Here is a 14,022-nt window from a genome sequence, read left to right as displayed (position 1 = left end):
AAGGGTTAATTTTACTGTCATATATTTTTATTTGGCATATAAGTAATATGTGTACCAGGTATTATTGAAATATCTCCAGGCGTACAGAAGTTATGTGGGAACATACATTTCCCATTGATTTGCATGGGACTTTAAACAAAAACCCCGACCCTCACAAATGGGGGTAGTTAAGGGATAAATTAACTATCCTATAGTTTAAGTGGACATATAAGTAACATGTAACCAATTGTTATCGAAATATCTACAGCCGTTTGTAAGTTATGAAGTAACATGTATTTCCCATAGAGTTGAATGGGACTTTAAAGAAAAACCCCGACCATGGCAAATGGGGGTGGGTAAGGGTTAAACCACCTATCCTATGTTTGTTGCTGACATATAAGTAACATGTGTGCCAAGTTTCATGTTAATATCTTTAGCCGTTTGGACGTGATGCTGGAACATACATACATACATACATACATACATACATACATACATACATACATACACACACGTTGAGTTTTATATATATATAGATAAAACATTTTTAAAGAGCAACTGTCATCTCTGTACTCTCGCGGCTCCTCCTCCTCCTAACCCGTGGTTGATTCGGCGACAGTCACTTTAATGGGACGGCTGGTGATGCAGTTGTGACACAACATGGTGAGGGCGTGGCGACAGCAGGTGAGTGGATGCCAGCTAACAGGCGCTGCCATGATAAATCTGAAATGACGGGTGCTCTTTAAATGTAAGGACTCATTCTTGCAAACAAAATGAAGGTTTCCTATATAGAATAAGCTGTCAGGTTAATAAAACAGTGATATCAGAACTGATTCAATCATACATAGATTTGCAAAACATTGGGATGAAGGAATATTCCTGAACTTCGTTTATCTCATGGTTACTTTGATATTGTGTGAATGTTTCAATGCAGTGTATGTTATCTCTGCTTGCAGAGCTTGGATTTGTTGAATGAGTTTACCAAAAATGTCAATATTGCAGAATATACAGCTACATAATTAAGCTCAATTTCATGCTGAATAAACTATATCATGAATCCTATCTTAAAGCGGGGGTTCACCCTATTAAAATTTTTTTTTTTTTTTTTTTATCCCATCATAAAATTCGGCATCGTAGCGCGAGCTACAGTATGCCGGTCTTACATTTTTTATCCCCGTACTCACTGTTTAATCCTACCTAGACGATTCCGACTGCCCACGGGGAATGGGCGTTCCAATCCAGACGGAAAGTGATTGACGGCCGGCTCTGGCGCGTCACGCTTCTCCGGAAATAGGCTTGGCTCTTCACGGCGCCTGCGCATAGTCTGTGCGCAGGCGCCGTGAAGAGCCGAGACCTTCTCCGGCTGTCTTCGGGGAGCGTGACGTGCCAGAGTCGGCTGTCAATCACCCTCCCTCTTGCTAGGGACGCCCATTCCCCGCGGCAGACGGAATCGTCTATGTACGATTAAACAGTGAGTACGGGGTTAAAAAATGTAAGACCGGCATACTGTAGCTCACGCTACGATGCCGAATTGTATGCTGAAATGTTGTTCAGCAGGGTGAACCACCGCTTTAAATAGATTTTTACTTAAAGTATTTTATCAAAAACAATTTCTCACTCTGAAGTTTTTATTTTAAATCATTGATTTTTATCCACCCTGATTGCCAGTATTCACTATATACTATTATAGTATATTTTGTGCTATAGTGATCTTTAAACCGCACCAATTGTTCAGTCTCTGTCCCTTAGAACTAGTTTAGACCTGAGATATACCATAACTTTTTCCCATCTATGTGATTGTGTATTGAACCTGTTCTTTCTCTTACACAGATTTTGTTTGAACCTGATGAAGACTTCTGATTAATGCAATGCCCAATCAGAGTAAAGAATTCCAACAAGATCTTTTATTGCCGGGACATCGTATTCCTACGAAGACACCAGAGGATCTACCGACTGGTGTACAACTCCAGTCTACAGGATTCTTACCTGGCCAGCATCATGTCTCCTCTGACATTCTTAGCACCACTCTTCATTTCAGACAAGGTGATTCTGTGCCCCAGAAGTACAATACTAGTCAGGTGTCATCACAAATTCTGATGCCTGGCTTGCTAGAATCTGATAGCATTGTGGAACCTCTCTTGGTAGAGGCGGCTAATGTATCGCTGTCCAATCCAGAAAATCATGCAAGCAATGTATGCTCTACAACTCATAGGACTTCTACCACAGATAGAAACTGTTTGCCCCTCCAGACTGGAGATTCACAACAGCAATTTGCTACATACGAGACTCTTACTGATTTTACTCCAAGACCTCTTCAAACTGAGGACCACCAGAATCATCATCGGCTCGAGGATTCTACCAGCATTCTACCAGATGACCTGGAGCTTGGCAATGACTCAAGCAGCAATGAACTGGATGAAAATGGAATGGAGTCTGAATTAAAAGAGTAAGGACGTGTATGGATAAAGATGATTTCCTTAACCACTTAAGACCCGGACCTTTAGGCAGCTAAAGCACCTGGCCAGTTTTTGCGATTCGGCACTGCGTCGCTTTAACTGACATTTGCGCGGTCGTGCGACGTGGCTCCCAAACAAAATTGGCGTCCTTTTTTCCCCACAAATGGAGCTTTCTTTTGGTGGTATTTGATCACCTCTGCGGTTTTTATTTTTTGCGCTATAAACAAAAATAAAGCAACAATTTTGGAAAAAAAACAATATTTTTGACTTTTTGTTATAATAAATATCCCCCAAAAATATATAAAAAAATAAATAAAAAAATGTTCCTCGGTTTAGGCCGATATGTATTCTTCTACCTATTTATGGTAAAAAAATCGCAATAAGCGTTTATCGATTGGTTTGCGCAAAATTTATAGCGTTTACAAAATAGGGGACAGTTTTATTGCATTTTTTTTTTTTTTTACTACTAATGACGGCGATCAGCAATTTTTTTTTTTTTTCGTGACTGCGTCATTATGGCGGACACTTCAGACAATTTTGACACATTTTTGGGACCATTGTCATTTTCACAGCAAAAAATGCATTAAAAATGCATTGTTTACTGTGAAAATTACAATTGCAGTTTGGGAGTTAACCACAAGGGGGTGCTGAAGGGGTTAAGTGTGACCTCGATTGTGTTTCTAACTGTAGGGGGGCGGGGCTGGACGTGTGACGTCATTGATCGTGTTTCCCTATATCAGGGAACACGCGATCAATGACGTCGCCACAGTGAAGAACGGGGAAGCTGTGTTTACACACAGCTCTCCCCGTTCTTCAGCTCCGGGGACCGGTGGTCACGGTGCTTCGGACCAGGTCGCGGGCGCGCGCCCGCGACTGGGCACTTAAAGAGGACATACCTGTACGTGCTTGTGCCCAGCCGTGCCATTCTGCTGACGTATATGTGCAGGAGGCGGTCCTTAAATGGTTAAAGAATAACTACATGATTGCATATATAAAAAAAAAAAAAAATGTTCTCTAATCTATTTTCAAGTAAGAAATGCTTCCGTCCAACACAGAAGCCTTTATACTCTGCCTGGAAAGTCAGTGATCAAATTTTCATAGAACGATAAGACCTCCTCTTAAATTTGGCACAGTCTAGCCCAGGGTTCGACAAATCCTGGGCGCCAGGTCGCCATGGCGACTAGAAATAGTGTCCTGGCGACTTGGCTTGGAAGGTGGGCAAAAAAAAATATATATTTTTTTTTTGTGAGCTGGCGCCATCTGGTGGTGGCCGTTGGTATTACAAGTTAAGCATTACAAGTTAAACAGCAATTCTAATGTCATTTTACACTATTTTCACTGCCATCTTCTTCCCTCTAATTAGAACCCCCAAACATTATATATATTTTTTATCCTAACACCCTAGAGAATAAAATGGCGATCGTTGCAATACTTTCTGTCACGCCGTATTTGCGCAGCGGTCTTACAAGCGCACTTTTTTGGGAAAAAATTACACTTTTTTTTATTAAAAAATAAGACAACAGTAAAGTTATCCCCATTTATTTTTATATTATAAAAGATAATGTTACGCCGAGTAAATTCATACCCAACATGTCACGCTTCAAACATTAATTCTTAATAGCACCCCCACTCACCTTGCAAACAATGCCAAAATTCATGGTACTGGTACAATCGCTTTTTTTTTTGCATGTTTCTCGTGCATAGGGCAGCCCATTAAAATAAATGGCTTGCTCTAAACGTGACATGCAATAAAGCGCACATGCTCAGTAACACCCTGGGGGATGTGAAAGGAGAGTTATAGCTTATGGGGTTGCAGGGTGCATATGCCAAACTAAAGAGCGTGTCTTAGCCATTTCTATGGAGATCTGATCAGTGCCTTTCTGGGCAATGCTTTGCAACTTATGCATTGGAAGGTTTGTTGTTTTTATAATCAAGCCACATGCATAGCCATTAAGCACATGTTGAATGTCCTGAAGATAAACTGGGAATCCTCATGCCGTAGACGTGTATTTAAACGTATTAAACAGGCACCAGGATCAGAAAACGGACACCTACAGATGCCTTTCTGTAGTCTTGGCTTTTGAATCCCCCCCAGCATCCCTGAAACCTCTATGCATATGTCTATTCAATTCATAAACAATTCTGCGCTCGGTGTGAAACTGTGTGTTCAGAGCTGTACCCAATAACCATTCGAATACCAGATGTCAAAAGATCTATGTATACGTGCACATCCACAAAAACAGGTTGACATCAGCAGCCATACACATAATGCAAATCAAATGTGTATTTAGAGTCCAGTGCTACAAATTCCTTTTTAGAAGTGTGTTTTTTTGTTTTGTTTTTTCAATAAAGTACTACCAATTTCCCAAATAAATTTAAAACTTCAACCATCCACAGATTCAAGAGAATAAATCTTGAAGAGATGAATAAATACCTTTGTGTACTCCACCACAAGTATGAATGGTTTCTTACCAGATGGTATCGATTTCCTTTTAAAAAAGAGATGAAGCCAGCATGTTTATAACAAGCCTCCAGGTATCCAGCGGTGTTCTACAGCACACTGTTGTGACTCAGCAGTGGATAGTGCTGTCATATCTGTCATTTAATTCCTTTAGGACTGAGTGCTCCCCCTTGGATAGGAAAAGAGGAATAGAGATTGAAGTTTTATTTTGTTTTGGACATTTGTTCTTTATTGAAAAAACATGTGATAATGGAATTTAATGTCACTTTAAATACACATTTCATTTGCATCATAGGTATGGTTGTGTGTAGGGTTGTCCCGATACCACTTTTTTAAGACTGTGTCAGTAGTTTTTTTTTGTTTTTTATCTTTAACATTTTGTTTTTAATTTTTTACATTTTTATTTATTTATTTATAATGCTTTCTTTTTTTTCTTTTTTTTTTTAAGAGGGGGTGGACCGTGTCAGTGTGTTTTTTTTTATTTTCTACAATAATATTTTTTATTTTATTATTATTATTATTATTATTATTATTATTATTATTATTATTATTATTTTTTTTTTTTTTTTCAGCCCTGTTGGGGGGCTTTGGTGAGATATCAGGGGTCTTAACAGACCTCTGACATCTTCCCTTTGAGACGGAGAAAGGGACTAGGGACACAGATTCCCCAGTTCCTTTCTCAGCTGCGCTGAAAATGAATGCAGAGAAGACAGCGTCTTCTCTTCATTCATAAACTGAAACATTGTAATCACAGTTTACAATGTTTCAGATATGTGAATAGACAGTCAGTAATCACTGACTCTGTCCATTCGGAGCAGTAAGGAGCCGGATTTACCGTCTCCTACCCCGCTCTCCATCCTGACACTTCCAGGGGGTGGGGGAGGAGCACGGAAGGAGAGAGAAACACGGCGGGAATACACGGCGGGGATACACGGAGGGAGAGAGAGAAACACGAAGGGAGGGAGACTGCAGCAAAACGGAGGGGGCTGGAGAAGGACATGGGACAGTCAGCGGTGATCTTGTGTGGGGGAGTTACAAGCACCGATTACCGCTGATTTTAATGCAGCTGAAAGCCAAGCGCGCGTGGAGAGGGAGAGAGAGAGAGAGAGGGAGGGAGGGAGAGAGAGAGAGAGAGAGAGAGAGAGAGAGAGAGAGACTCTCTCTCTCGTAACTTCCCCATGCACTGATCACCGCTGACAGTACATGTATCGGGGGAAGCATCGAGAGCATTTGCCTAAGTACAAGTACTCGGGCAAATGCTTGGTATCGATACAGGTATCGGGACAACCCTAGTTGTGTGGATGCACTCTTATCATATGTATACATATGTCTGTTCAAGCATAGAAAGGTAGACTTTTGGGGCCAGATTCAGTAGATTGGAGTAAAACTGTGCGGGCGTAACGTATCTCGTTTACGCTATGCGGCCGCAAGTTTTACGGGCAAGTGCTTGATTCACAAAGCACTTGCCTGTAAAGTTGCGGCGGCGTAGCGTAAATTCTCTGGCGCAAGCCCGCCTAATTCAAATGATCCAGGTAGGGGGCGTGGATCATTTAAATTAGGCGCGTTCCCGCGCCGATCGTACTGCGCATGCGCCGTCCCTAAAATTTCCCGACGTGCATTGCGCTAAATGATGTCGCAAGGACGTCATTGGTTTCGACGTTAACGTAAATGGCGTCCAGCGGCATTCACTGACGACTTACGCAAACTATGTAAAATTTTCAAATTTCGTCACGGGAACCTGGGCCATACTTAACATTGGATACGCCACCTAGGAAGCATGTTTATCTTTACGCCGCGTATCTCTTACGGAAACGGCATGAATTTACTGCGACGGGCAAACGTACGTTCGTGAATCGGCGTAACGACTCATTTGCATATTCTACGCCGACCGCAATGGAAGCGCCACCTAGCGGCCAGCGGAAATATTGCACCCTAAGATAGGACGGCGCAGGCCGTCGTATCTTAGGCATGTTTAAGTGTATCTCAGTTTGAGAATACATTTAGACATACGACGGGCTTAGATTCGGAGTTACGTCGGCGTATCTACTGATACGCCGGCGTAACTCTTTGAGATTCTGGCCCTTAGTCTTCAAGGTCACACATCTCTCTAAGGAAGCAGCTTTTACCACTTCAGCTCTTTGTCTCTTATAGACTAGAACAAGTTTTACTTTTCCAGTGTGGGCCAGTTTATTTGGTGATGACTGACTGTCATAATGTTATGTACAGTATATATTGTTTGTTTTGTGGGGAGTGTCAGCAAACAGTTTGTTTTGGCTAGATTTGTAATGAGTAGTGTTTAGCCTTGTTCACATAGGCAAAACTCTCTACCAGCCCTCTGAAAAGCTATGGCTTTACAGAGGTAGGTAGAGCAGTTTCCATGGCTTTCTGTCTTGGCTGTATGCCAATAATCCGCCCAAGTGCTGACCAGTAAGAGAAAACATGAAGAGCATTTTCTAAAGGATATAGATGGCAGATATACATGTAAATCTTATGTAGGGAGATTTGTTTCATCTTTGTATCATCTGAAGCTGTTCACTTCATTGGGTATATGTGAGAGTTTACATCCACTTTAAGGAAACTATACTGCCACCTCCTAAATGGCCCCACCCCCTTTTTCAGCTGAGCAGGGGTTTTCTATTGAAGTACTTGCCACAAGTCAAGCAATTGGCTCAGTTGCAGTGTGGTCCCATTCATGTGTGCTGTTTGTGTTTAATGTGTTCAATGGCTTGACATTCAAAGGCAACAAGCCATACGCTTCCATGTAATGAAGCAAAGCATTGTGGCTACAGCAATATGTGATTTTGACTGCACAAAGGCTTTAAAGGTCTCCCCATTTACAATGTTTTGGATTTAAATCGTATTTCTTTTATACCCCCAAATCCTAATAATTTATTTTTGAATGATTTTTCCATTATTGGTTATGAATTCCTGTCTTAGGTTATAATGCTGCATCTTACTGTAATAAAACCTTGACAGTTTTTGTTGCACAGATAATTTTGTGTCTGTAATGTTGTGGTAATATGCTGTTGCTATATCATCCTTTTATTTATACTGTCTTGCTTGCAGTGACTCTGGATTTCAGCCCCCTACCTGCAGTTCCAGAGCGTTCTCTTTAATGATGGCAGACTCTGAACATAACCCATCCACTAGTGGCTACAGGTAAGCCAACATTTACTCTTGATTCTTTCATAAAAACTTGTTTTCCTCTCAGGTAGTCTTTGGCTACCTACTATATTTGTTGTATCCTGCTTGTCCTGCAACAATATGTAAAAAAATAAAAATCTCTCCGCAATACTTGCACCTTTCCCCGTGTTTTTTAAATCTTTTTCGCAGGGTGGCCCCTGGAATAAAAAAAAACCTTGCGTAACAGGCATACGATTCACTTGGTTAAGATATGGTATTTGTAAATGGCAAGTATAGAAAATAGAGAATATAGTGCCTTCTTCAGTCTTCTAACTTATTTGGAGGGGAGTACCATCTTCTGCACACATCCTTAGTGTTTATCAATGTGGGGCCCTCCAGTTCAGCTCTACAGTTTTAGAACAAGCTCTCAGCTGCTATTGCAGTAGTAGAAATACAAAAATACTGATAGATACCCATGGACCTAGCTGCTATTTCTTGTTGGTGGCCAACCACACACAAGGTTTTGGTGCACTGAATAGTATGGGCCCTGCTCACTTGCTTAACTACGGAGGCCCTTCCATTGTTCTTATGTCCATAATATAGGGACTGATGGTTCAAGATAAGGACTGCGAGGGCTAATTGACAGTTCTTCAGATAACGCAGGAGGTGAAATTTTGCAATTATCGAACAGATATAACAAAACCCTTTCAATAGTATATTTAAAAGTCCAAAAAATAAACAAATAAGAGCATTCGTTTTTAGGATTTTTCATATACTTTAAAGATCATTTTTTTTGCCTGTATTTCTCTTGTATGCCACAGGAGTGCACTTACTTTTGCTTACCTCTGACCTGCAGACAGCCTTTTTTTGCCTGATATTGGCTAACTTTGCGATCACAACAATCCATCCTATATTTTTTATTTTGTCGTACGAGAATTTTCGTGACTTTAGTAACCTCACCAATGCTGGAGCATAGAGGCGAATAAGAAAGTTTAAAGGAGTTGTAAATCCTCAAGGCTTTTCTTCTTAATGCATTAAGGTGAAAATCCTTCTGTGCTTCAGCTGCCCTCCAGAGCCCCCCCTTATTCTTGCCTTAACACGATCGTTCCATCAGGGTGCACGAGCCCAGCAGCTGTATTGGGTCCTCATTGGATAGATTGATGGCAGCGGGAGCCATTGGCTCCCGCTGCTGTCAATCAAATCCAGTTACGCCAGGGGCGGGGACGAGTCCTGTCTATGTCATGGGCACAGCAGCAGGACCTAGGATTGCGTCTATTTGGGTGCCCCCATGGAAAGCGTCTCTCCACGGGGGTGCCCGATGAAGAGAAGGAGCCAAGGATGCTGCTGGACACCCCAAAAAAGGAGGATCATGGCCACTCTGTGTAAAACCCTTGCACAGAGGTGGTAAGTATAACATGTTTATTTTCCAAAAAAAGCGAACCATTGAAATTAATTTAAGTTCCTCAACTTTCCTTCACACTTTCTGTGGTCTGCGTTCAAATAGCTCTTAAGAGAACAATTGACAGGTAGTGAGGAGGGGTTGTATCTCATCCACACCACCTGCTTTAACTCCCGATCCCTACACTTGTACATTGCATGCAGCTGCAGGTCACGTGCAGACTTGCCCCTTTCTGCAACAGAGGGTATATAATTCCTGCCACAGCTGAAATGCTTTGCTGTGTACTCACGACTGCTGCTAAAAGGAGTGGATGGCGGGTGGGAAACGGGGCGTTAAAAGCACAAACACAGGGTTTTACTGCTAATGTAAATGTGCCCAAGTCTGCTTACTGGTTTGCTGTCCTGGAGTGATTAGTTTGATTTATACAAGGATTAGTTTACGGAGTTTTTCTGCACTGAACTTTGTTTCCAACCTCTTTTTATTCAGTCCTAATTGCCATTTATATTTTCTTTTTTGCAGCAGTGAACAGCCAGCTAAAGTTAAAACCCAAAAGGAATTGATGAAAATACTGAAGGAGCTTCGCTCCTATCTCCCTCCCGAAAAGAAGTTCCGGGGAAAGTTCAGCACTGCTGCCTCTCTCCGCTATGCTTTGCATTGTATCCAGCAGGTGAAAGGTAATGCACTCAGTCTGTAGACGCCATCATACTACCTCAAATCCCAAAATTCAAAGCTACTTTATGATGGTCGTTTATAAAAAAAATTCCTACAAAATGCATCAAACACATTTTTTTCATATTGACTTTAAAGGGTGACTAAAGGAAAACATATTTTTTTTTTTGCTGAAATTACTGTTTACAGGGTATAGAGACATAAAAGTTAACTGATTCCTTTTAAAAATAGATTAAATTCAATCATATAATGTACCTGTAGTTTCACTTTCGTTTTTAAACTGGTTTCATGTTTATGTGAAGTAAAGAGACCCACAGAAAAAAAAAAAAAATCCAGGGCAGTGTTTTGTTTTTAAAATGAATCTGATTGGTTCTGTTAAGTTTTAGACACACAGTAATGACAGCTTAGACCACCGTGAAAATCTCCCAGTACTGTGGTTATAAGGAGCCAGACAACCAGGAAGTGTGGAGATCACAGCAGAATTACAGCAACTTCAAAGCAAAAACGAACAATAAGGACATGAAACCAGTACTGCAGTAAGGTAAAGGAAGCTATTTAGCTAAAAAAAAAAAAAAATCCTTTAGTGATCCTTTAATAACTGAGCTTTTAACTCCATACTTGTGTGTTTATTATTTATTTAAAATATTCATTTTATTACATGGTGTCTCAACAGCAGTTTGTTTGCGTAGCTTGCTGGGCTTTCTCATAGAAGGCCTAGCATTGCCTTGCTCTCTTAACCTTCTTTTTGGAAATTCAGATGACTTTGTGTGAGCTAGCATTGGAATGATTTATAAGCTATTTGTTTAATAGACCTGACTTTCAGGAGACTAACCTACCTAAACACTGTTCTGTGGTTGAACTGGATGGACTTGTCTTTTTTCAACCTGACTAACTATGTAACTGTTTACAGCATAGTAGTAAGTCGGCTTGACTGATTTTTTTTTTTTTTTTTTATGTAATAATTTTCTGGCTTGTATTTTATTTACTGTATTCCTTAGCCAATGAAGACTATTACCAGCTTTTAATGATTAATAATAATCAACCATGTGGGCAGGATCTCTCATGCTACACAGTGGAGGAGATCGCAAATCTTACCTCTGAGTATACAAAGAACAATATGGTAAGAAACCTTGGTCAAATGGCCTTCACTTTTTAAAGAGCTTGATGTGTATATAATTATATCATGTTCTGTAAAGTGCTGAAATACTTACCGTATATATTTGAGTATAAGCCGACCCTAATTTTACCGCAAAAAAATGGGAAAACGTATTGACTCGAGTATAAGCCTAGGGTGTCCATCTGCATGCCTCACTGTGCCCATACCTCACTGTGCCCAAACCTCGACTGATGTTTAACATTGGAGTCCTATGGAAGTGGTGCAAGGCTTTGAAAAATCGTTGCTCCCCAGCCATAGGTCCCCCAGACAACAAACTTTGCACACGTGTAGAAATGGGGCTACATGTGTGCCAAGTTCCGGTTCCAGGGGACCTATGACCGGCCGGTACTGGGTCCCCAAAGTCACCAGAGAAATTACCATTTAACATGGGAGTCTATGGAAGGGGTGCCCAGTTTGAAAAATCGGTGCTCCCCAGCCGTAGGTCCCCCAGACAACAAACTTTGCACACGTGTAGAGTTGAAATGGGGCTACATGTGTGCCAAGTTCCAGGTCCAGGGGACCTATGACCGGCCGGTACCGGGGTCCCCAAAGTGACCAGAGAAATGACCATTTAACATGAGTCTATGGAAGTGGTTCCCAGCTTTGAAAAATCGGTGCTCCCCGGCCGTAGGTCCTCTGTGCCAAGTTTGGGGTCCAGGGGACCTACGACCGTCCGGTACCGTGAGATCAGGCACAAAAAAGGTGACTCAAGTATAAGCCGAGGGGGGCATTTTCAGCACAAAAAAAATGTGCTGAAAAACTCGACTTATACTCGAGTCTATATACGGTATGTCTCATTCTCATGGGTTAGATACAAAAAAAAACACAATGGGGCTATATTATATAAGGAAATGCATCACATTTTACATGTTTAAATAATTTTCATGTTACAATGTCTTGACCAGAGGCATTTGAAGCTTGGATGCCCAGACAAAACTAAACAGCATTAGCATGTGCCAGCCAACTTGACAAAAGTCTGGCCATACACAAGTAGAAGAACGTTTTCTTTTGTTTTAAAGAGCTTTTTGTTTTCTAATGGTAAAGTTTTTGACCGCAGTGATGAGAAAATTCAAAGGAGCAGGATGGAAAATGTTTCCTGATCAAACAAAGTGCATTCATTCCAAAATTAAATGTTAAAAGCAAACACAATTTTGAAGCACTTTCAAACGTTTTTCAAATGTACTAAGAACAAATGCTCATTAGAAAATCTACTAGTGTATGACCAGCTATTATTCCTTTGTCACTTTAACCACTTGCTGACTGCTGGCCGCCATATGACAGTCAGATAAGTCTTTTCTACTGGCGATACCCCACACCATAAGGACAATCATAGTAGCTGTTCAGCTGCTTGATTGATCTTACAGGCAGCGGGAAGGGAAGTCTTAAAGAACCACCACATCTCTCCGTATAGAGGACCTGTCGCGCACCATTCCTTTTACAAGGGATGTTTACATTCCTTGTAATAGGAACAAAAGTGATCAAAATGTTGTTTTTATTTTTTTAAAGGGAAAGTGTAAAAATAAAAAAGTAAATAAAATTAACAGAAAAAAAATGTAAAGTGCCCCTGTCTCCGTGAGCTCATGCGCAGAAGCGAACGCATACATAGGTGGTGCTTGCATATGTAAACAATGTTTAAACTACACATGTGAGGTATCACCGGGAACGTTGGAGCAATAATTCTAGCACTAGACCTCCTCTGTAACTCTAAACATGCAACCTGTAAAAAAAGTTAAAGCGTCGACTATGGAGATTTTTAAGTACTGGAGGTTTGCACTATACCACAAGTGTGCGCAATTTTAAAGTGTGCCATGTGAGGTACTGTATCTGTTTACTCGGCGTATAGTCTGTAACATTATACAAAAAAATTGGGCTAACTTTTAGGCCCCTTTCACACTGGGACGTTTTTCGGGCATTATTCGAGCGTTTTTCTGGCGCTTTGGCGTCAAAAAAAAAAAGCCTGAAAGAAGCCTCATTTGCAATCCCAATGTGAAAGCCCGAGTGCTTTCAGAGCCCTTTCACACTGCCAGCGCCCAAAAAATGCTGGTAAAGCACCGCTAAGACCCTAACATTTTAGGGTGTTTTTGCAGTGCCTCAGTGTGAAAGGGTAAGGCGTTTTTACAGCGCTTTCAATTAATTTCAATGGAGAGGGGCGTTTTTGGAGCGTTTTTTTTTTCAGTGCCCAAAAGCTGCTCCAAAGATGCTGCTTGCAGGACGTGTGAAAGGGGCCATTGAGATGCATGAAGAGCGTTTTAATAGTGCTATTTTTAACGCTAAAACGCTGTAAAAACGCTTCAGTGTGAAAGGTGTCTTATTGTTCGCTTTTTGTTTTTGTTTTGTTTTTATTCATGAAAGTGTCCTGTCCTTCTCTTTTTTTTATTTTTTATCGCGTTTGAAAAATTGTTATGCAAGCACCGTGTGACAAAAATGATGCAATGACCGCCATTTTTCAATACACAGCTCTCGTGTAAGCAAAACCACATGCGTCCATAATTTTATTTTTTGTTAAATAATTTAGCAAACTTCACAGTCTGACTGCTCATTATCCTGCCATGCATCCTCAGCGATCCGCTCATTAAGCCCTGTACACACGGGCCGGATTCTTGTCAGGAAAAAACGGTGTTTTTCCTGACGAGATTCCTGGCAAGATTCTCTTGACGGCCAAGTGTACACACATACGATTTCAAAAGAACCGCCGTTCTTATGAATGGCACGAATGCGGTGATGTCATCGACTATGACGAGCATGCGCCCGTCACTTTCGATGCCATCTTTCTTCACCC

The 14,022-nt window shown here is 41.0% G+C and overlaps 1 protein-coding gene across 2 annotated transcripts in view; it reads left to right on the top strand.

Annotated features, from left to right (window-relative positions):
• Positions 1-14,022, top strand: part of LOC120936562 (period circadian protein homolog 2-like) — a 71,140-nt gene that overhangs the window by 21,609 nt on the left and 35,509 nt on the right. For both annotated transcript variants that reach the window (XM_040349016.1, XM_040349015.1), the window contains exons 2-5: positions 1,810-2,425; positions 7,963-8,055; positions 9,938-10,092; positions 11,086-11,207. In XM_040349016.1, coding sequence (XP_040204950.1) covers positions 1,848-2,425; positions 7,963-8,055; positions 9,938-10,092; positions 11,086-11,207 — 948 coding nt within the window. In that variant the 5' untranslated portion in view covers positions 1,810-1,847. The remainder of the gene's footprint in view (positions 1-1,809; positions 2,426-7,962; positions 8,056-9,937; positions 10,093-11,085; positions 11,208-14,022) is intronic.

The sequence above is a fragment of the Rana temporaria genome, chromosome 4 (genome assembly GCF_905171775.1).
Source record: "Rana temporaria chromosome 4, aRanTem1.1, whole genome shotgun sequence".
Taxonomy (NCBI): Eukaryota; Metazoa; Chordata; class Amphibia; order Anura; family Ranidae; genus Rana; species Rana temporaria.
This window is presented reverse-complemented; position numbering and strand designations above follow the sequence as displayed.